General features: G+C 35.6%; 1 protein-coding gene across 1 annotated transcript; it reads left to right on the top strand.

Annotated features, from left to right (window-relative positions):
• The first annotated feature begins 16,407 nt into the window (after positions 1 to 16,407).
• Positions 16,408 to 18,260, top strand: LOC131600486 (class V chitinase CHIT5a-like). The gene is made up of 2 exons (XM_058872643.1): positions 16,408 to 18,028; positions 18,136 to 18,260. The coding sequence occupies exons 1-2, from the start codon at positions 16,921 to 16,923 to the stop codon at positions 18,156 to 18,158; spliced, it is 1,131 nt and encodes a 376-aa protein (XP_058728626.1). The 5' UTR covers positions 16,408 to 16,920; the 3' UTR covers positions 18,159 to 18,260.
• Positions 18,261 to 25,339: the final 7,079 nt, after the last annotated feature.

Below are 25,339 nucleotides of genomic sequence, written 5' to 3' on the forward strand. Positions count from 1 at the left end.
GATAAGAGTCCTTCATCTGACTCTCAAGCTCCCAGGTAACATTTCCCTCAGCTGGTCCTCCCCAAGCCACTCTGACCAAAGCTATTTCCTTGCCACGCAATTGCTTCAGCCTTCGATCCTCAATCCTCACCGGTAAAGTCTCAACAGTCAAGTTATCTTTCACCTGTACATCATCTACTTGGATCACATGGGACGGATCTGAAACATATTTCCTCAACTGAGATACATGAAACACCTCATGCAAATTCGCAAGCATCGGCGGTAAAACGATACGATAAGCCACTTCTCCCACCCTTTCAGAAATTTGGAATGGTCCAATAAAACGCGGAGTCAACTTCTTCGACTTCAATGCCCGACCAATCCCTGTCATAGGAGTAACTCTCATAAACACATGATCTCCCTCTTGAAACTCAAGTGTTTTCCTCCTTTTGTCATAATAACTCTTTTGTCGACTCTGAGAAGCTTTCATCTTCTCTTGAATCATTCTAATCTTCTCTGTAGTCTGTTGTACAATTTCTGGACCAATCACAGCACTCTCACCAGATTCGTACCAACACAACGGCGTCCTACATCTCCTACCATACAAAGCCTCAAATGGAGCCATACCAATACTCGAATGATAACTGTTGTTGTAGGTAAACTCAATCAAAGGCAGATAACTATCCCAAGTACCTCCTTTTTCCAACACACAAGCACGTAACAAATCCTCTAACGACTGAATCGTCCTCTCAGTCTGTCCATCAGTCTGCGGATGATAAGCAGAACTCAATCTCAGCTTAGTACCCAAAGCTTTCTGCAAACCTTCCCAGAATTTAGATGTAAACCTCGGATCTCTGTCCGACACAATACTCGAAGGAATACCATGAAGACTAACTATCTTCTCAATATACAACTGAGCTAGCTTCTCCATCGGATAATCCATTCTCACCGGTATAAAATGTGCAGACTTCGTCAACCTGTCTACCACAACCCAGATAGCTTCACAATTTCTAACAGTTCTCGGCAAACCCGAAACAAAGTCCATTGATATGCTATCCCACTTCCACTCAGGAATAAACATCGGTTGCATAAACCCAGATGGTTTCTGATGCTCAATCTTTGACTTCTGGCAAGTCAAACAAGAATACACAAATTCAGCAATCTCCTTCTTCATTCCAGGCCACCAAAACAACTTTTTCAAATCATGATACATCTTAGTAGCACCAGGATGAATACTCAACCCACTACGGTGTCCTTCTTCCAAAATACGCTTTCGGAGTTCATCAACATCAGGAACACAAACTCTATCACCAAACCTTAGTATACCATTCTCGTCAACTCTGAATTCACCAGTCTTGCCTTGATTAACCAAAGTCAACTTATCAATCAATCCAACATCAGCTTTCTGACCTTCTCTGATTTCTTCAAGAATACCACTAGTCAGCTTCAGCATACCCAATTTAACACTAGTAGGAGTACTTTCACACACCAAACTCAAGTCTCTGAATTGTTCAATCAAATCCAATTCCTTCACCATCAGCATAGACATATGTAGAGTCTTCCTACTCAATGCATCAGCCACAACGTTTGCCTTACCCGGATGGTAATTCAAACCAAAATCGTAATCCTTCAGAAATTCTAACCACCTTCTCTGTCTCATATTCAGCTCTTTCTGATCAAAGAGATACTTCAAGCTCTTATGATCACTGAACACCTCAAATCTCGAACCATACAAATAGTGTCGCCACAACTTCAAAACAAAGACCACGGCTGCCAACTCCAAATCATGAGTCGGATAATTCCTTTCATGCACTTTGAGTTGTCTCGACGCATAAGCGACCACTTGTTGATTATGCATCAGTACACCACCTAGACCCATCAGTGATGCGTCACAATAAACCACAAATGATTCTGTCGGGTTCGGCAAAATCAAAATAGGAGCACTAGTCAATCTCCTCTTAAGCTCTTGGAATCCTTCTTCACACTTGGCATCCCAAATAAAGGCTTGTCCCTTCCTGGTCAATGTAGTTAACGGCAATGCTAACTTTGAAAACCCCTCAATGAACTTTCTGTAATAACCTGCAAGACCAAGAAAACTACGAATCTCTAATACTGACTTCGGAGCTTCCCACTGAGACACAGCTTCAATCTTTGTAGGATCCACAGCAATACCATTCTTAGAAATCACATGTCCAAGAAAACTAACTTTCTCTAACCAAAATTCACACTTCGACAGTTTGGCAAAAAGTTGCTTTTCTTTCAACAATCCTAACACAGTTCTGAGATGCTCTGCATGTTCTTCCTCATTTTTAGAATATATCAGAATATCATCTATAAATACCACTACGAACTTATCGAGATAAGGATGAAAGATCCTGTTCATATATTCCATAAAAACACCAGGTGCATTAGTAACCCCAAACGGCATTACAGAATACTCATAATGTCCATACCTCGTTCTAAAAGCAGTCTTCTGAATATCGTCATCTTTCACACGTATCTGATGATACCCAGACCTCAAATCAATCTTACTAAATACACATGCTCCAACCAACTGATCCATCAGATCATCAATCCTCGGCAATGGATACCGATTCTTGATAGTAACCTTGTTCAATTGTCTGTAATCTACACACAGCCTCATTGAACCCTCTTTCTTCTTTACCAGTAACACAGGCGCACCCCACGGTGAAACACTAGGACGAATAAATTTCTTCTCAAGCAATTCCTCTAACTGCTTCTTCAGTTCAGCTAATTCAGACGGCGACATACGGTACGGTGCCATCGACACTGGACTAGTTCCCGGAACCAATTCAATAGAAAACTCCACTTCTCTTTCCGGTGGTAATTCATTCACATCTTCTGGAAAGACTTCTGGAAACTCACACACCACAGGCAATTCGCCTCTCGCCCCTTTTTCCTTCACATTCATCAATGCAAACAACATAAACACAGTTGCACCATTACCGATAGCCTCATTCACTTGTCTAGCTGTCATCTCCAGATTATCATTACTAACCTCTTCAGGAAAGATTACCGTCTTTGTAAAACAGTTGATATGAACACGGTTGAACTCCAACCAGTTCATTCCCAGGATCACATCAAGTTCTTTCAACGGAAGGCACACTAAGTCCATCCCGAATTCTCTACCAAAAATGTCAACCGGACAATTCAGGCATGCAGACGAAGTAGTTACTGAACCCGACGCAGGAGTGTCAATAACCATACTTCCATTTATATCAGATATCTCAAGATTCAACCTCATAGCACAATCCAAGGAAATAAAAGAATGAGTTGCTCCAGTATCAATAATTGCAACTAAAGGTGTGCCATGAATGAAACACGTACCTTTAATCAACCTGTCCTCTGGAGTAGTATCTGACCCGGTCAAAGCAAAAACCTTTCCTCCTGACTGGTTCTTCTTTGGCTTAGGACAATTAGGACTGATGTGACCTTCTTCTCCACAGTTGAAACAAGTCACAATCCTTTTCTTGCAGTCAGCAGCAATATGACCCACTTGGTCACACTTGTAACACTTCCTCTGATCAACCTTGCATTCATTCCTACGATGTCCCATCTCACCACAATTATAACACCTGATACGAGCACTGGAATCTCCCCCACTGGGTTTCTTCCAATCAACAGGTTTACCTCTACCATATGGCTTACCTCTATCCATAGGCTTCTTACCCTTTCTGTCAACTAACTCGCGAGAGTGAGACGACTTCAGCTTGATGCTATCTTCCTCAAAAATCCTGCTACAATCTACCAGGTCAACAAACCTCCGGATCCTCTGGTACCTGATACCCTGCTTGATCTCATCACGAAGACCATTCTCAAATTTGACACATTTCGAGAACTCACTGGCTTCATCATCATTGTAGTGCACATAGTACCTTGCCAGTTCCACAAACTTGGCAGCATATTCCGGTACTGACATATTGCCTTGAACCAGTGCCAGAAATTCAACTTCCTTTCTTCCCCTGACATCCTCAGGAAAATACCTCCTAAGAAATTCCCTCCTGAACACAGCCCAGGTAATTGCTGTATTACCAGCATCCAGCTCGGCTTTAGTTGACAACCACCAGTCATCAGCTTCCTCAGATAACATGTGAGTGCCAAACCTCACCTTAAGGTTCTCGGCGCAGTCAATGACTCGGAAAATCCTCTCGACCTCCTTGAGCCATTTCTGAGCACCCTCTGGATTATGCGTGCCTTTGAACATTGGAGGATTGTTCCTCTGAAAATTCCCCAATTGCCTATCAGCACCGATTCCTGCTCCTACAGTCCCTCCTCCAAGCACACCAGCAATCATACCCAGAGCCTCTGCGAGAGCATCATCGTTTCTCCCTCTTCCAGCCATTGTTCTGCTTAATCACAAATAACCCAGTCAGAACAAAAGTATCGACAATAACTCGTATTAGTCGCATACACCGAAGGACTGACACAAAGACTCTGGTCACAACGACCGACTATGCTCTGATACCACTATTGTAACACCCCTCTAATAACCCGCGGCAATTAAACAATTAATAAATCAGAGTAGGCATGCAAGGGGTATCACAATTCATAAAATAAATAAACACACGTCGGTACCTGTCATGCATTCACTGGAAAACAACTGAAATTATAACTCAACAGATAAAATCATGTTTTACACAGCGGAATTAAAGCACACAGAGTCAACATTCATCATAATGTATCTGACTCAATCAACAACCAAATAGAGTTATAACTAAACTCATACACAAACGTGTTCCCAGTGTTACATCTACCAGAGCATGACACCGACACTATAACCAAAAACAGACTTATGAGCTAATCCTCACCAAGTCACGCCGCTATCCTCAATCTGAAAAATGACAACAAGTAAGGGTGAGTCTCATCACAGTTAACCAATATTATCACATCACAAATAATAACATGTCATAGTTATATCATTCACCCAATCGTTTCATATTCAGACAATCACCAATCATAAATCCACAGACAAACAAACAATCAACACATAACATATATAATCATGTTATAGCAAATCATGCACATGTATGAAACTGACACTATGCATGTGGTACCAATCATCACCAGTGGAATCATCCACCGACCGATCTATCATCAATTCAGAAACGGTCCTGCCAGCACCAATTCCACACAATGGGAATTCTGCCCCTCGATGAATCCTCTCATCATATAGGATTCAACTCATGTTTATGAATGCATGCAACATATATATAACATACTTTCATCATTACCAATCTATGAGTAGCATCAACTATACTCATTTCATCATCATCATCATCAATAACAAGCATGTTCATATATACATCACATCAATCAACATAATCAATCATCAGTAAACCACAGAATCACATTACAAGGTTTACACAGTACGAAACAGTACACAAACAGACATACCAACCGAAAGTTACACATCATCGAACTTTCCAGAAAATCACAAAACAGAAATTTCACACACAACACGCCATACGCGTATCACTATGCCTCATACGCATCCATACGCGTTTCAACACGCCTCATACGCGTATCATACGCAATCCACCAGAACACAAAATAGCCTGTAAACCATCACATACGCGTATCAGTTCTCCATACGCGTATCACCAGAGCTATGTTCCTCTTTCCAAAATTCCATACGCGTATCAGCTCTGCCATACGCGTATCACCAGAATAATTTTTCCTCTTCAATTATTCCCATACGCGTATGTGCATCCTCATACGCTCTCGTACGCAACACACCAGTACGTGGTTCTTGGGACAGGGCAACTACGTATCATACGCGTATAGCCCCTTGGGAGTGTCCCCCATACGCGTATCAGCCTCATTCCATACGCGTATGGCACTGTTTCATACGCGAAACACCAGAAATGCCCAGTAACCTGCAGAATTCGACACAGTCCAAAAACCCATTCGTTCCCACTCATACCAGTCCACGAAATTGAGTCCAAAAACCAGAAAAATGCATCTAACAATGTACGAATTCATCCACAAACAGTAGCATATGATTCTCTAACCAATTCTATTCATCATATCCTAATCTATCAGTTATTAGGGATTACAATCCAAACCCAAATGATGAACACAGATGAATGTTTCAGAATTTGGAATCAATCAACCAAATAATATTCCTAATCCACATTACTACCCATAACACGATAATAGAGATTAAACGGAGAGTCCCCCCTTACCTCAGATAATTGTTCTTGATCTTTGGTCTCTCCCTCTACAGATCTCCTTCAGTTCCTCGTGTTCTCAGCCTTCGTTCTTTCACGTTCTTTCTTCCTTTCCAGTTCCAAATGTTTATGAAAATAATATAATATTTTAGTAAAAAGGATTATAAAATTACCCTCCCTCTTTTACTAATTACTCATATGGCCCAAATGCCATAAACCATTATTTTCACAAAATCCCCAATAATTCTAATTATTAATTCAATAATCCAATTAAATTAATATTAAAATTATACGGATGTTACAGTGACAACTAGTGTTGAGGTTAATTTGCATCGACTTGCAGAGGAATCCCAAAGAAAAAACAATGTTCCTTTAGATCCTGCAATTGACAATGGAGCTTCTAGATACTATCAAATTATTCTATTTGGAAAAGGTACACTTTCAGCAACTAAATTTTTTCTAATTTTTGATGTTGTTTTCTCCCTAATAATTGGAGGTGAAGTGATTAATACAATGGATATTTTGTACACTCGGTTTGTGTCATTCGTGAAGTTAATTATTATACTGAAAACAATGCTTCAAATATCACTAAAGGGATACCTATGTGGTACTGTTGGAAATTGTATGAATGAGAGTGAAAATAATTTTTGTTGGATCATAGCAAAGGGAAGAAATTTTATGGTGGCACAAGTGATCACTATCCTTGGCTGTTCAATTATTGAGACATTTACTGTGGGATATCTATTTATCATGATTAATGCAGTAAGTCTTGCTAATTTGATAAGCTCATTTGAATCTATAAAGGTAATGAGTGGGGTGAAAGGTGAAAAGGCTCAATCTCTTGACAATTATTTTGCTGATCCTCTAATGGATTTTAGATTACAATGGAAGTTTGGTGAGAATTTGGATTTGTATAAAGAAATTAGACGGTACTCTTTCAATCAGTGGGATCCAGGCGATTTACTCAAGAGTCCGACTTTTATGACTGAACCTTGAGGACAAGGTTCAAGTGAACCCGGCGGCAATGATAGAGAGTTAATATAATTTATTTAGTATTTTATATTAGTTGTTGTTTTGTAATAATTCTAGAATATTCTTAGGATCTTGTAAGGTTGTTGAATTGGGCTTTTATAAGTTTGGGTTTTATTTAAATATCCATTAGGAGTACTATATATGTAGTCCTTGAGACATTGAAAGAATTATCAAAGAAATGAAAAAGTCTTTATTTTATTAGTTTATTTTACTTGTGTCTTTTATTTCTCTTAGCCTTTCTCTAGTTTTGTTAGGGTTCCAATATAGCTTCCTAACACATCCTGCTTTGTTATGAACTTGTTTCCATCATAATTTGCTGCAGCAATTTTTAAGAGTAAGATTTTGGATTGGCGATATTACTCAGCAGAGATATACATACCCAAACAAAATGACCATATGATACATAAACATGATTTGAGAGCTTCCTCACTGATTTAGAGTATTGCATTGAGTTAGATAAAGGTGAAGAAGAAGGGGAATATATGAATCATGACTTTAATTAATACTGATAATTGTAAGTAAGAAAAAATTGGAATGTAACAATTTTCAAAAAAATTATCAAATTTAGGGAGGCTTAAAGCCCCCGCAATCTAACATGTTTTTTACAGTGTTGACTTTTAGTGATGTGGCGTGACACGTAGCGTGCTTCGTCAGCTTCCGTTAGAACAAATAGACGGTAGGGATTAAAATTGAGGACGGAAAACTTTAAGAGGACCATTCTTTGAAGGAAAATTTTATAGCGCTAAAACTGGATTTTGACTTATTTATAGAAACCAAAAACATAGTTAACCCTTTTAACTATAACAAAGTTGATGGTGTCGAAAAATATATTGATTGTGTGCAATAATTGAATAAAAAAACGGTCTTTTGTAAAAATTTGAAAAAATATATATGGTAGAGTCTTGAATAAGGTTTGGAAAGAAGTATTATGGATTTTTTTGGAGATCTTGGAAAAGTGATGGAGGTGGATTGAAAATTTTCTTTAATTCAACGTAAAAAAAAACAATCAATTTTATTGTTTTTAGAGATAAATTATAAACCCTGAGTGCTCTTAACTTTTGTTTCAGAAACAGCCCAATAAAGAAAACAAATAAAATATATAAAAACATGATTTAAAAAACCAAAACTCACAAAGATTCTGCTCAAGTATAGTGACATATCTAATACTAACAAAATAATCCGTACAAGATACAAACATATATGTTTTTAAATATTTTCCTCATAGCACCTCTTCATTGTCATGTTATAGTAATATAGTATTTTAATTTTTGTTTACTTTGTTTTTCTCATTGTCTCTACTTGTTTGTTTCACCCCATTCATCTGTACTTTAATCTACAATTTGTGTCTTTCGGCTCTACTCAAGAGTTCTTTTCTTAACTCACTAATTTTAAGAAAAAAGTGTTTTTTTTTTTTTTATATTTTGTAATTTACATATTGAATAAATAATAAATAAAAATTGATCAAGAATTAATTTTATTCAGATTCAAATTTGTCCTTTTATATAGTTTTTAAGTATAGTGATGAAATCTTCAGCCCGCAATTTAAATTGATATGTTTTTTTATAAATAATTTACATTCAGTTTAGTCTTTATATATATATTTTTTAAATATATAACACTTTTTTTAAAATTTGCATCAACACTTTTGGTCTCTCCTGTTACAATCGTGGATAAAAACAATTGTTAAAATTGTTGCTAATGTTATGTTAAATTGCAAAAACTATCATAAAGTTGTAGGAGATAAAAAAAATATAGATGTACATTTATAGGAGAATTATTCTTTAAAATAATTATTTTAAAAAATTTAGAGTAAAATATAAAATATTTAGGAGGTCCACTTATATATTTAACCCTACTCATTAATAGTCTCTCTATTATAAGTTACAAATTGATTTCCACACAAATTAAACATTATGTTAATTTTATACGGAAAGCAAAAATTATGAGTAAATTTATAGAAAAAATTTACAAAGGATATGATAGAAAAAATTATCAATTTATTAAAATTGTAAAACAATTTATGATTTAAAATAAATATTTTTATACAATGATTTTAATGGACTAACTACAATGACATGACATATATTTTCCCCGATCTCTATTTTAAACATAAAAATATAACTCAAATCCTAATTAATATTATAAGCAAAACTTAACTACTTAACACTGATTTCGAGGAATCTAGATTATTTGAATAATGGTAAACTTTTCGACGATGGTTGTTGTATGTTGATCCTTGTAGTGAAGTGTGATATTTAAGATTTTAGAGTTGTGTATATTTGAGTAAGAACAATTCATTATACTTTATAGTTAGGATTTTAGGTTTTGACACTAGAACCTTTTCTACGACAATTATCTTGTAGGATTGGTGTTGGTATATATTATGTTTCTCTTTATATAACAAACCATAAAAGGTTGTTCCACCTTGATGTTATGTGCCTATAGGGCATGTCCACTTTCTAGTTCATTTTATCTTCTAAGATCTGGCTGCTTGCTATAAAATGAATTAGATCTTGATTAAATCCAAAATAAATGTTGTTCTAGACCTGGTCAATGTCCAATCTGTTAAGGGACAATATAGGGACACCCCAAATAAATGAATGGACTAAATACCCCACTAAACGAATAGGGCCGTTGGATCCTTGGGACTTGTAATTTGCAAACATTTGTCCTCTGAGACAAATGTCCCACAAGAGAAGATTATATAGACGCAAATCCTACTGTAAGAGCCTAATGGATGAATATATAGAACCACATTATTCTAAATCTAAAAACGTATCTTTCACTTACGAATATCACTAACTTGTATGTCATAGTATTTGCATGTTTCCCCACCATCGAACTAAAGCAAAAGAATATGTATGCCTTCATATAACTCAACATCAGATCGTAGTTAACTTCCTTCATGTGAAACTAGAAAGATCATCCACGAATAATTTTGGTGTCGTCTATGGGAAATGTTAATCAAATATCTACATGGTTGAATGATAAAGATCTACATTGTGACACATCGACTAGAGATCTACAATTTGGAGGAAAATTCAACAATTCTTCTAGGATTATCCTAAAAGTCACCTAGGGTCGAAAGAGATGGAACTAAGAGATGAAAGGAAACACATGTTAGTCGAGATAGAATAAGAAGAGGACGACAACTCTCTTATCAAAATCCATAATTTCTAATTAACCATTTAAATTATGAGATAATATTTGCATTGTGGCCTACATCTTAGGACAAATTTGCATGTCTTGAGAGGGCTTACCCAAAAATGCTTCAGTGATGTACCAACTTATAATTCAATGTCGATCACTCGTCATTTATGAGGTATTTTCCCGTCTAGAATATGTGACATATGTTCTATCTTAAGAGGAACCAGGAAGAAGACGCCATCATAAAAAAAGAGTCGAAATCAAATTCTAGAAAGGGAAAACCTCCCCTATCTTTTTTTACGACGAAGATTTAATCAATGGTATTCCCAATCACTACGACCCTCTATTAGTATGGCCATAGTGGCTCGTTATGATGTATGTCATGTGTTGGTGGACTAGAGAATTTCTTGCGACAACAAGTGGGAAATATTCATCAATTATATTATTCTAAATCAGGCATGCCCCAGATAGATGGAATCATGAAAGTATTTATGGATGATATTATTGCAAATATACTAGAATGAGAGATAAATGTACCAGAAAATGATGAAAAAGATATTCAAATGACTGATAGACATCATGGTGAAATTATTTATGGACGGTATTTTAATTTTAATGAAAAAGTATGCCACATGACCCACTTGTAGGCCTTCTTCATGGAAGTCAAAAGGCATAACATGTGGTTAAACCCCCTGAAAAGTGCATATTATCTCAACCCAAATGCAAGACCCAATTCTTAAATCTCAAGGAGGTACTATCTCAACCCCTATTATGATACGACCCAAGGAGGGTAAGACCTTATTCAATTATTTATTTGTTTCTACAAAATTCGTTGGGGTTGTTCTGGTGCTAAAAATAGGGGAATTCCAAAAGGCAATGTATTTAATTGGTAAGTTGTTGAAAGGCCCGGAGGGACAATACCAGAAGATAGAGAAGATCATTTTGGCTTTAATGACAACATCTCGACAGATGGGGCATTATTTCCAAGCATACTACATTGCCGCCATGATAGGCTACCAAATTAGGTAAGTATTATTCAAACCATCCATAATAGGGAGAATAATGAAATGGATCTTCAAACTACGTGAGTTCGACATCATGTATGAACCATAGAAAACCCTAAAAGCTCAAATCTTGTGAAATTTCATCAAGAAATAACCTTTGAGGTACCAGACACACCTTCTAGATGGACAATTTTCCTCTAAGGTTCCTCCAAAGTTAAGGGCATCGAAGTCTGGATTCTTTTAACTGACAAATAAGAACATTAATTAAATATGGTGTTACCGAGGGGCCTTAAATGAAGGTTAGACAACATGAAGGGGAATTTGGTGTACATGAAAACCCCCCCACTTATACTGTAAGTAAACACCCTTTCAACTCACCTACATTATAGAGGTTGTGATGCTTGTGGAGATGAAAAAAAGTTAAGTTGGAGAACCTTACATCCCTTAGAGAGAAGAAAAAAGAGAGATGCAAGAAAAAATTTGGACCACCTCGAAGGATGTCGAGATTGGGACATGTTGATATTGGTCACAATAAAGAAGACAATAAAGATGAAATATAACAAAAATGTGCCTACTAGGAAGGGTCTTACTGAGTCGTTAGCAACACTAGTTAAGGGGATTATAATCTTGAAACTTTGATTGGTGATCCCATCACTAGAACTTGGAACACATTGAAAAAGTTTTACAACCAATTTGTAAAATAATTTGTGTTATTTCCCTGAAAATTTAAAGACTCGATATACTTTTACCTCTATTTATATTGTTTATTTTATAATTATTTACAAAACATAAACAAACATACTATAAAGAATTTTACAAAGGTTAATAAAGGATGTGCCTGCCCCTAAGAACTCTAAGAAGAGAAGTTAAAAAGGAAAAGCTTACAACACCATTATGATAGTTGGGGAGATGAAAGGCCCCACAAAGCATTCCATTCTTTCTGAATTTTAACGCGGGGAAAAGGGTTGAGCATGGAATCCTTGGCTGAGAAAGTCCTCACAAGAAGATGTGTGAAATACATTAAGGCAAAGCAAACTACATAAAAATAAACCCAAAGTGGAAGACAAAGTTTAACCATCCCTTAAAATTCAGTAGTAAATAATTGGACAATCTATAGTAAATGGAAACCTCATACGTGCCCACCACAAAGATCTCATTCTCAATAGAAGGTAGAAAATACTAGGCATTGAGGGTCGTCTAAACTATTGAAGGACTATTACCGACATAAGCAAGGTTAAGTTGGACAATTTCAACTTCAATATCGGCAACCAAGGTTGTCAAACTCGCGAGTCTACTCAAACTTGTAAAGGGTATGTAGACTCGACTCGCACACTCGACTCGTAAACTCGTACAATTCTGTGGAAAATTACAAATGACTTTCAAAAACATGTAAGTGACATATATAACATACATATATTTGTAAACTTGTAAGCATATACATATATATATATATATATATATATATATATATATATATATATATATATATAATAGAACACCAATTAACATCAAATTTTAAATTTATCCTCTATAACAAACTTCTTACCAAAAAAACTAAAAAATAGAAAGTATGTTGTTAAAGGCTTAATATATCATGGATAGCATTCCACCTTATAAGTTTAAGTTCCCTTTTATCATAGATTTAAATTGCAGCCGCAATATTGCAGATGTGGTAGTCTATGCAATCGCATAGGACCGAAATTACATCATGATTTAAAATCATGCGTCCTTCCACCTTAAAAATTGCATCATAAAACTTCGTCCAAGTATTTTCATCAAAACTCAAAATTTAGACCCCAAAACTAAATTTACTTTTGAAAAATCTTAACAATAAGTGTTTTTTAACAATATATTTTAAAATATTCTGAATCAAAATTCACATTGCAACGGCTGCAATGCGCATCACAACAACCACAATGACTACAATCGCAATATCTGCAACTGCAACCACATCCATGAATGCAACCACAACTTAAAATTATGCCTCTATTCAATTTGTTCTAGCTTTATGTCAAAATAAGTTTTGAACTAAGGTGCTTTTATGTCTATATTATCAACATCATTCACTCACCCTAACTTTCCTTACAACACTTGTACATTGACTCTTTATATAATTATTAATAATTAATTAGTAAAAAACATAACAAATTTTCAAGTTAAAAAGGAATTTTTGAAAAATAGACAACAACTTCTTTTGCCACAAATCATAAATCTTCTAAACTATTTCGTCATGTGAAAATTAATACATGGAGATCGGCGATCAATGGACCGAATTGAAACAAAATGGCGCATCAAATTTTCACATTAGAACATACAAAAGAAGCATGTAAGTGAAACTTAAAAGAGAACACTTACGCAAAAAAGGATTGATTTACGCTAACCAAAGCGAACACAACAAGAGACTGCCAAACACGACCACGTCGTTGATGAAGAGAGAAAGAAGAATTCTTGAAAGAAGTGAGGAGAGGAACGTTTCTAATTCTCGTAGAAGCAATACAATAAATGTTTTTTTATATATTTTTTTGGGAATTTGGGCTTTTTTATGGGTTTTTCAAAAAACAAAATAGAAATACTTATAGTTAGGGAGTTGAGGGGGAGTGGAATAACTTAAGAGAAGTTGATTCTCCTAGAAAAGTACCATTATCATTGGGAAAGTTGGTGTCACCTCTAGATAGAAAGGATACAATAAAATAAACGGAATAGAGCGAGAAAATTATACTACTAAAAAAGATCTTGAATATACTCAATAAGAATGAATGATTTTAGACGATGACGATGCCCTTGAAGAATACAAAATATCTATTTGAAGAGAGTGAAGAAGATAAAGAGCCAGAGTGAATATGAACAAGAAGGCAAAAGAAGATAAATAAGTAATTTATCCTAGATACACACTTTAATATTGAATCAAGATAAAATAAAATGAGATCCAACTAACAATCAAGAGATCCACCTGATCACATATCCGCCAATACTTGAAAGTCACATTATCAGAGGTTACATAACCTAACGCGCCAAGCCATAATATCAGTGGTGGGAGGTTACATAACCCCAAGCCCCAAGCCATAATGTCAGTGGTGGTTCTTAGACAATAATTATGGCACATATCTTCCTAGGTCACCATCCTTAAAGTGGAAGGCCACATGTGGTCGAAGAAAAATGTGACAAGGACTATTAGCGTTCCATCACACTCTGACATAGAAAAAAGGAAGAAATGGAAAGCCAAGACATCTTCTAAAATGAATCATCCACGAAAAATTGTAATTACATTACAATAACATGAAGTTCAAAGTGTGTGGAGAATAACGAGTTGAACTGGAAAAACCATCCCTGACTTCACCGACTCAGGCTTAGGGCTATTCTTTTAGATTGAGCTGACATACAATCTGTTAGGGCTCAATAGAGGGACAACCCAAATAAATTAAAAGTTTAAAAGCCCCACTAAGATAGGTCGTGATCCAATAGACTCATAATCTATGAATGTCTATTCTCCGAGCAGGTGCCCCATTAGAGAAAGTTCTAAAGACTTCAACCCTTAAACCTTGCCTTAAAAATTTAAGGAAGGTTTCAAATTAATATATACCTTATTTCAAACCTAAATACCTCTTACATATGATTGCCTTTAACTTAAGGACCAAAGTGTTTGCATTTAAACATAAGAATACCAAAGCTTTTACCAAGGTTGAACACCACATCATAATTCACTGGCTAAGTGTGAACTTGACAAAATTATTCTTTATATACCATTTACTTAGGACAATTTCTTTATACACCTCTCAAGCTTCTTGACAACCCCTAGCGAAATTTCACAAATGTTCCTATAATTTGGAGATGCACTCCGAAGGCAATTTTTTTAAAAAAAACGGTAACACTTTTTTTTAGAAAAAATGTGACTTCGGAGATGCACTTCCGAAGACACCTTTTTTTTAGGAAAGGGGTGTCTTCGGAGATGTATATCCGAAATATTCTAATTTTTGGTCTTGGAATTTTTCGGATATGCATATCCAAAAAAACTCAATACTTATTAAAAGATTAAAATCAAGGTGAATCAATACAGTTAATAATATAATTAACTGTATTAATTAAAATATATTATTAAATATATATCATTATAATCAAGATATAATTATAATCTTAGCCTAATAAATATTTAAATCAACACCTTATTTTTATATATAAAATTAATAATAATAATAATAATATTTAATTTTTTATTTTTTATGATACATAAAAAATCATTTCATAAACAAATTTTCAAAAATAATTTTATAGTTAAAAAATTCATTTTATAAACAAAATTTCAAAAACAATTTTAAAGTTAGAAATTATTTTATATATAAACGATTTTTTTATCATAATTAGTTTTTAAAATAATTTTTATATTTGTGATTTTTATTTATTATTGTAAAAAATTATGTAATTCTAAATTTATATTAAAATATGAATATAGTAAATAATTTTATTTTTACTTGGTCTTTTTTATTTTAAATTTTTGTTGAAAATTATTTATGTATTTATTTATTTTATATAATTATAATTGTTGTGTATTATTTATAATTTTAGTAATTATTAATATGAAATTTATCAAAAAAATAATGAAATCTTTTATGATTTTTAATTTATAATTGGAATTAAAATAGAAATATGAATAGTATAATTATTATTATTATTATTTATAACTTATAAATTATATCAATTTTAAGATATCCTAATTAATCAATATTCTAAAATTTTTAATTTTTTGAGATTTTTTAGATATTCAAAAAAGCCTCTGATAATTTTTTGGAGTTTTTTCGGATATGTATATCCGAATTAACCAAAATCTCAATTTTTTTGGGTGCTTTCGAATATACATCTCCGAATTAACCAAAATCCCATTTTTTTTTAGATATTTTCAAAAATTCATTGTGAAAGGGTATTTTAGGATTTTCACCACCCACGAGGATCTATGGAAACTGTCTTCATTTAGTGCCGGTAGGGTGTATGGAAATTGTCTTTATTTAGTGACGGTAGAGTATAAATTGACCACAAGTGAATACGGTACATTCTCATTAGACACCATGAATGAATCCATCAATGGATCGCAACGTACCGACAAGCATAGTGGTCACACACAAATGCACTAACAACAAACAACCCTACTCCATTAAAAACATGCAGATTTACATCCTCCAATTATCAAGTGAAGTTGACCTTCCTACACAAATGATTAATGGTGAGACTGATATACACCAACTATAATGTTGTGCTTGTGCCCTTTCCACATATTTAAAAGAGCCTGCATTTTCTGGTACACAAACATGATGAATAAAATATCTACTTCAAAGTGTGTGCATATTCATCATTATCATTATAAAACAATCTAGATCCTCTTGACTTTTCTTATATTGGCTTCCTTGTTCAACTTTTGTTCCCTTCTCTTTGATCTTTTCCTTCCATCCTAAATTCCAACATCACCAATCATATAATAAATCAAATAATATTAGTAACATCTTCTTCACTATATAATCACCTTATCATAATATATATTCACATACAAATTCATTCATTATCTCTTATCATAAAAAACCATGGCCGTCCAAAAATTCATAACCACACCAATTTTGATTTTTCTAATGGCCCTTTTCTTCAATGCATCATCATCTTCATGTTCTAATAACTATGGTGTTAGATCTGCATATTGGCCTGCAGGTGGTGACTTTTCACCTTCTTCAATCAACACAAACTACTTCACACACATTTTCTATGCTTTCATTCAACCCGAACCTGTTTCATTCAACCTTATTATCACCGAATCCGACCAAAAATGGGCCCACAACTTCACCAATGAACTCCGCCACCGTTCTCCGCCGGTGAAAACCCTCTTTTCCATCGGAGGAGGTGGAAGCAACTCAACACTCTTCTCTGAAATCGCTAGCACAAAACAAAACAGAGAAATTTTCATAAACTCAACAATCCACGTGGCACGAAAATATGGGTTCGACGGCGTTGACTTGGATTGGGAATTTCCTCAAAACCAAAATGACATGTTTAACCTCGGTTTGTTATACGAGGAATGGTATCATGCTTTGTTTGCCGAAGCTAAGGTTAGGAGAAAACCACGTTTACTTTTGACTTCAGCTGTTTATTATAATTCCACAATTAGACTCATTGGTAATGGGCCTAGGTCATACCCGGCCCAAGCTATCAATAAATACTTAGATTGGGCTAGCCCAATGTGTTTCGACTATCACGGCTCATGGTCTAACAACACGGGCTTTAACGCTGCTTTGTATGACCCTAAATCCGAGATTAACACACATTTCGGAATCGGGTCATGGATCAAAGCAGGCGTAAGACCCGAAAAGTTAGTTATCGGCTTAGCGCTATACGGAAGGACGTGGGAGCTTAAGGATCCGAATGTTAATGGAGTCGGAGCGGAAGCGGTGGGGCCCGCGGTCGATACGGATGGGAGTATGAACTATGTTGAGATTTTGAGGTTTAATAAAGAGAATGGTGCTAAGGTTGTGTATGATAAGGTTGCTGTGTCTTTCTATTCTTATGCGGGGAGTACTTGGATTGGGTATGATGATGGGCTTTCTATTAGGATTAAGGTTGGGTTTGCTAAGTTTTTGGGCTTAAAGGGCTATTTCTTTTGGGCTCTTGGGAAGGATAAAGATTGGACCATCTCAAAACAAGGTAATTTATATTGTTCTGTTTTCAACTTTTATTTTATTTATTTATTTTTATACTTTAAATAAAAATGTATTTATATTTATTTTTTGCTTTGTATATTTTTTTTTCAGCTTCAAATACATGGGGACATTGACATTGACCACTACATCGAGTTTAATTTCATGTAATCTTAGACCTTTATAATTAATAGTCTTTTTTTTTCTTCATATAAGATATAAAGTCATTATTGAATTCATGGTACCGTCTTATTCTTGAATTTGAATAGTTCTATTTTTCAGTAAATTTAAATATCATTATTTGCATATATGTATATGAAATTAATCTGATTATGTACCAACTTCACTTTTTTTTTTTGTGGCTTATGTACCAACTTCACATTTTAAACTAAATAACATTTAAGTAAATTAATTTTTTAAGAAAATTGATTAACATTTTAATGTACAAACGATTAAAATGGTGTATATTCATTTGTTCTTATGCATAGAACAATTCAAGAAACATATTATCAGTGTCATTTCACATCTATCAAGAAACATATTCATTGATAGTTGCATTTGTAACAAAATTCTGTTTTTTTTATATTTTGATAAGCCTTTTAATCTCTGATTTGATTTTCGACATGACTTCTGGTGCAAACTTCCTTGGCGTCAACTTTGCTGGTCTTTTATTAGGTCGAATTGGCAGTTTTAATTCCACCAAATCTCGACTGAGTCCAGACATTTCATCCTAGTCTCAAGCAAAACAGTCTTTAAATTCTTTTAGCAACTCGATTATCTAGGACTTCAAGTTTGGCTCAATCTTAGCACTTATAGAAGTTGGCTTTGATTGTTCCATTTCCTAAATTGAGCTCTTCTAACGGGTCTTGAGCCTGAATTATCTTAGTCAAAACTATTGGATCCTTCTCGAATCTCAAAGGTTCGTCATCATAAATACAGTAAATATAGTCAAGCCTCTAGCTGTCTAGAACTAGGTCATAACCCATTTCACCTTTCTCATGAGTTTCAACTCTAGTGGCTCCGAAAACCATCTTTTGTATGGATTTGACCTCTAAGGCCGCTTTTATTCTATTTTCAACCATATAGGCCAAAATTCGAGTAAGTGCACTCGACTCAGCCATTGTTATCATTTGACTCTGACCATCGGTTATGACCCCCGATATACTCATACTGCCACATGAATCCATGTATAGGGTGTAACTTCATTGAATAATACATGTCCCCTTGCAAGGAAAATTCGGTTCAACATGTGTACATGGAGAAATATTCGCCAATTGTCTATTATAACTTTTATTATCTATATGGGACACATCAGCTCAAAAATAACTTTGATTTGTCTCAATATTCTTCATGATTCCATCTGGTCTCCAAATTGTGATCCTCTGGTGCATGGTCGAAGAAACTGATCCTGCACCATGAATCCATTCCCGACCATGGAGTAATTTATAATTCATTTTGGTTGGAAGGACTACAATAAGGTTTTCCTGGTAGTGGTCCTTACAACAATGTCCACTTGAATAACCCCTAGAGGTTTACTTATCTTTCCTTTGTAGTTAAATAAGACCATGTCGCAGGGTTTCAAATTAGTATCATATTTTCCAATTTTCCTTAACACAGAGTGTGACATTATGTTAATGCAAGCCCCTTCGTCTATTAAGACCTTATTTATCTCCACATCCTCGAATACATATAAGTTGATGATTTACCTAATGAGATAAGAACATATTTTTGGATTTTGATATTGTCTTTTATGTATTATCAATCAAAATTACTATGTTAAGTTAATTTATAAATAAGAATAAACCTAAAACTTTGCTAATTAACTAAAACTACAAAATGAATTTTTATATTTTTTTATTAAATAAACTATATATATATATATATATATATATTATGACTGAAATGTTTGTTTTTCACTAAAGGGCATTTTCGTCCTCCCACACATCAATAACCATTTGTGGATTTTAATTTAAGTGAAAAATAATTAAAAAATATTCCCACATAAGAATTTTTGATACGTGACAAAGATTTAAGTAACAATAGTTTACAAATGTTAGGAGAATTAATGCAAACAAAATTTATTGGAGTTTTTCAAAAGACACCTATTGATAGGGGAGAATGAGTATTGACCCATATATGGGGACGTATCAAATGATAACTTTAACTATAATGAGAACTGAAAACTTTTAATAATAACCATTGGATTTGAATTAATGGCTTAGATTGAAAGTTGCATACATGACGATGCCTTGAAAAATTAATTATTATCTTCAATCATATAGACCTTTATTGTTTATTTAACCGATTTTGTAAATACCCTAAACAATGAACTAATCCTCAATTATGAGAATTTTTTTTTAAATATACAGGTTTAAAAAAAAATATACAAAAAAAAACAGTTTTTCAGGAAATTTACCAAAGTGTATAGGTTTGACAGCAGACCCTGGGATATGCGCCAAACAAAATGGCGCAAAGGTACAAACTAGGAGTGAATGCGCCAAATGGAATGACGCAAAGGTGAGGCTTATTTAGGGCAAGCCAAACCATTTGGCGCAAACATGTCAGTGATGACACATAGGCGCCATATGAAATGGCTCCTATGTGTTAGGTTTTTTTTATAAAAATACCCCATTTCGTTTCATTTCGCGCAAAGTTTTCGATTCCGGTCTTTGATTTTCGTAAAATTGGCTGATAAGATTAATTTCGTAAAATTGTTGTTAACCATAATTAATGTTTGTGTTGTCGATTCTGCCACTTAATAAAGTAGAGTTCATTGATTAAAAATATATTACATAGTTGACACAAGAAGTCGATACATTATTAGAAAAATATGTTACTACAAAGTAGATTAGACATGCGATGAGATTGTTCCACGAGTAGGACATTTCTTTTTGTTGTGGCCTAGTTGACGACAAATGCTACATTTTCTTTCCATTTTGTGATGCACGTCCATTTCCGTTCGAATACAAGTACTGTTGGGGAGGCCCTTTTTATTTCGTCGCATCGTGTCATTATGCCAAACTACCTCCCCATCATACTCAGGCCAGTAATCCTCCTTCGCTACCACCGGAAATGCGACATTGTATACCTCAAGCAAGGTGTCAGTCTTGTAAATTGTAGAAAGTAGTGACAATGCATCTCGGTGCGCATATGAACATGCTGCTATGACATGTGAGCAAGGCATACGAAATGCCTGGAACTTTCCACAGTCGCACCACTGATCATCTAGTAGAACCCGATATTGTTGTCTCGACAATCCTTCATTGTGGTCAATTGTTTCTCGAACACTGAAGGTGCGGTTGAATCGATCGAAAGCAGTTACATGATGGCCGTTGGCCTTCGCTGATTGTTCTTTCATAAATTTCATGCAACTCTTGCTGAACAGTTGGCCCGATTCTCTAACAACACGGTTGAGAATTGCGAAGCCATCCTAAAGTAGGTTGCCTCCACCAGCGCAGTGATTGGAAGGTTTCGAATGCCCTTAAAAACACCATTCATGGATTCTACTAGATTTGTTGTCATGTGGCCCTATCGCACGTCGTTGTCGTAAGCCCTGGTCCATTTCTCCCTGGATAGGTTATCAATCCAACCTCCCGCCTCTGGATTTGACAATATAATTTCACTCTGATAATGTTGGAATGTAGGATGAGTTAACGCATATCCCGCATTGACCAGTGTTTTCAGGAGGTTCCTATCCTTGATCTCCCGCATGAAATTATGGAAAATATGGCGAATACAGTAGACATGTGTTGATGGTGGATGTTGCTATCCGTTTGCTGGATTGTTGTAGGCACTTTCAATGGAAGCATGCCTATCAGAGATTAAACAAATATCAGGTTGAGTAGCAACATGTTCTCGGAGATTCCTTAGAAAGAAACTCCAAGTCGCGGCAGTTTCACCTTCCACTATTGCGAATGCTACCAGAAATATGTTGTTGTTTCCATCTTGTGCAAAAACCATCAACATGGTTCCTTTGTATTTACCATACAACCAAGTTCCATCGATTTGAAGTATAAGTTTACAATATGCAAACCCTCGTATGCAAGGTTGGAAAGCCCATAAAACACGGTGGAAAATTCCATTACCTTGGACACGGGTTCCATCCGGGCCATGCGCTGGTAATGTCTCTAGAATAGAAACGGTGTCAGGAGCATATGTTTGAAGCGCAGTAAGGTAACATGGAAGATTTTTGTATGACTCCTCCCAGTTGCCGTAGATAATTTCAATGGCCTTTGTTTTCGCTATCCAAGCCTTTATGTATGATGGAGTATAGTTGAATGTGGTAACGATATGCGAGATAATCGTTTTCACCTTTACAGACGGGTCACAGTTGATTAGAGGCAAAATCTCCTGACAGATAAGATCATAACTAAGCTTCGTATGATCTTGTGACGTATTGGAGTTCACACATGTGTGTTGTTGTGAATTCAACCCTATGACCCAGGCATCACCTCTCTTCCTATACGAAGCACACAGTCTGAATGCACGCTCAAGATTTTTACAAATGATTATATACCTTTCTAGGTTCGAGCGATGTACTTCAAAATCAACATTATTTTCCATGTGCCATTTTTTTATAGTTCTCTGACATGCCTCCTTAGAAGGAAACTTATCTCCTTTCCTTAGCACTTCATCACTTTGTATGTACGGGGTGAAGAAGATATCGGATGAAGATTCGTCGCCTTGTAAGTTCAAGTTAGTCATATGTGCAGGTGGTTCGTACACATGACCTGGAGGCACCGAAATGTCCTGCTCGTCTTCAGATTCTTCATGGACCATGTCGTCAACTTAAATTTCTTGTTCATCTTCTTCTTCGTCTATAACATCCACCTCTGCTTGTTCGTCGACGGGTAGGTCAATAACCTGTGATTGAACAACACGTGATTGTTGTGTATCGCCCTGTATGGTAACATACAACTCGATGCGTTCGTACCCAGAATATTTGTGATTAGAAAACATATCTTGTAGGTCTTCGTCATTTTGAACCTCAACCTGGTAAAACTTAACCGGGTTGTTGTCATTGAAAAAACGATATTGGTAAAAAAAAAATTGCAACATGCCCCATTGCAATCTTAGCCTCTAATCTCTTACGGATGTATGTAAAATTGGCTTTTCTGCTCAACAAAAATGTAATAACTTCAGTGTTCCTCATCAGAAAGCAAGTTGTTTCAGACATGAATGTCTCACCGTTTAGATGGGCATTGACTACGTATTGGGGTGGGGATGCCATTGTTTTGGAAAAGTGTTTGGCTGTGTGTGTTGGATAAGGGTTTAGCTGTGTGTTCTGGATAAGTGTTTGGTTGTGTTGTAAAGAGAGGTTGCATTCTTAAGTAGCCCAGGATATCCCTGTTGCGGACATCTTATCAACACGCTTACAGTCAAACGCACTGATCTATGCCTGTCCTGAAGATTCCAACGTGATGTGACAACACGAACGCACACTAATCAATGCATGTTCTGAAGAATCCAACATGATGGGACGAGACGAACGCACACTGATCAATGCGTGTTTTAAGATTCCAACATGAAGGGACGAGACGAACGCACACTGATCAATGTTTGTTCTGAAGATTCCAACATAATGGGACAAGACAAACACATACTGATCAATAACGTTTGCAACAACTAGGACAACTTTAATTAGATTTTTTAACTTCTAGCTTCATCAGAATAACGTTTGCAACAACACAATGTTTTTAAATTAAGATGCAACACCAAAATGATATAAACATATCATCAAAATACAATAAACATAACATCGGAATACAATAAACATAACATTGAAACAAAATAAACAAAACATCAAAATACATACTTCAAACACAATTACATCATATTAGGACTCACTCAACTATAACTTCTAGAACAAGTGGATCTCGAACGCGTCTATTAACTTCTCCACTGTATGTCCAAAACATTAGGTCTACATCGACGTCATTTTTCACACGATCCCAATAATACATGTAGGTGCCTTATGGGCTTGCATCCGTCAAGGTTATGTATGGTCAATATAGCTGGGGGTCTGCTGTCCTGGCTACGTTGTATCAATCGCTTTGTAAGAATGCGAAGAGGGATTCTTGCACATTCTATGGATGCGTTCTGTTGGTCCAAGTGTGGGGATGGTGGAGAATGCCTTTACTGGCCCCCATAAACAAAACCCACTGGACATTCCCTTACGCAAGCAGGTAAGTCTTTTAATTATATTTTAATTTAAATAAAATCTTTAGGGTTTACAACAACTAACAAATATGTACTGCATTTTAGATTTTGCATTAAAGGGATGGACTACACAAGGAATCCGCGGTCAAACATCACGATGTACCTCCAGCTTCTGGATCACTTACGTCCGGAGGATGTATAACTTCTAATATTTTCCTCTTTTATCAATCACAGTTTTTTTAACCTAAGACCGACATAATTTATAACTTTTATACATGCAGTTTATATGGAGACCATATTTGGAATGCGATCATGAACCTAGAGCTGAGGATGCTGCTGTTTGGACTGCAAATACATCCATCATTCGATACAACATCATCGAGATGCATCAAAGTGACCGGGTGAAACTCCAGTTCGGAATGCAGCAAGGTATCCCTGACCCTCCAACTGATTTGGGTGAATGACACCTTAAACGAGTCAACCATCAATGGGATGTCCAAAATTGGAAGGATTTCGTTAGAGTCTGGCGCCAAATATGGAAAGATCGTGCCCAATATGTCCTCGACTTCCTTGTAAGTGATCATGAAATAAAACCATCACCACAATACATGAGTTGGTACAGAACTGTTACCACCCTTGATTTATTTGTGGCTGATCCCTTCTACCTAATAGACCCTTGTCGTCAAAATTATATCATCCAGTAACAACAAACCCAACAGCAACAACAAACCCAACAGCAACAACCAACCCAACAACAACAATAATACACCCAACAACAACCACAATACACACAACAACAACAATACCCCCAATACTAATACCACTCCGACCAACAAAACTACCGTCAATTTAACTCGTTCCAAACTCAGTCTCAACCACTCTATCAACATGACAACCAACACCAATATGACAACCAATATCAGACCCATTCCCAACCACTTTTTCAACCTCGTACCCAACCGCCTCGCCAAAGCCATAGACTCCCTTCCCACTACCAAGAGGCAGGGTCCTCAAGGTCATTCAGTCAGCACAACGAGGATGGTTTATCAAGACTCCAACTCAGTCCATATCAAGGTCCACCTGATGAATATGACCCTCGAGACCTTTTAATATCACAATCATCTCACCACCGTACCCCGTTTGGGTTTGTAACACCAAG

Source organism: Vicia villosa, linkage group LG4 (assembly GCF_029867415.1).
Source record: "Vicia villosa cultivar HV-30 ecotype Madison, WI linkage group LG4, Vvil1.0, whole genome shotgun sequence".
Taxonomy (NCBI): Eukaryota; Viridiplantae; Streptophyta; class Magnoliopsida; order Fabales; family Fabaceae; genus Vicia; species Vicia villosa.

Bases quoted from the DNA above. Each gene is read 5' to 3' on its own strand.
- LOC131600486 (XM_058872643.1), top strand. From the start codon at position 16,921: ATGGCCGTCCAAAAATTCATAACCACACCAATTTTGATTTTTCTAATG. The intron at 18,029-18,135 runs GTAATTTATATT...TTTTTTTTTCAG, and splicing joins TTGGACCATCTCAAAACAAG to CTTCAAATACATGGGGACAT.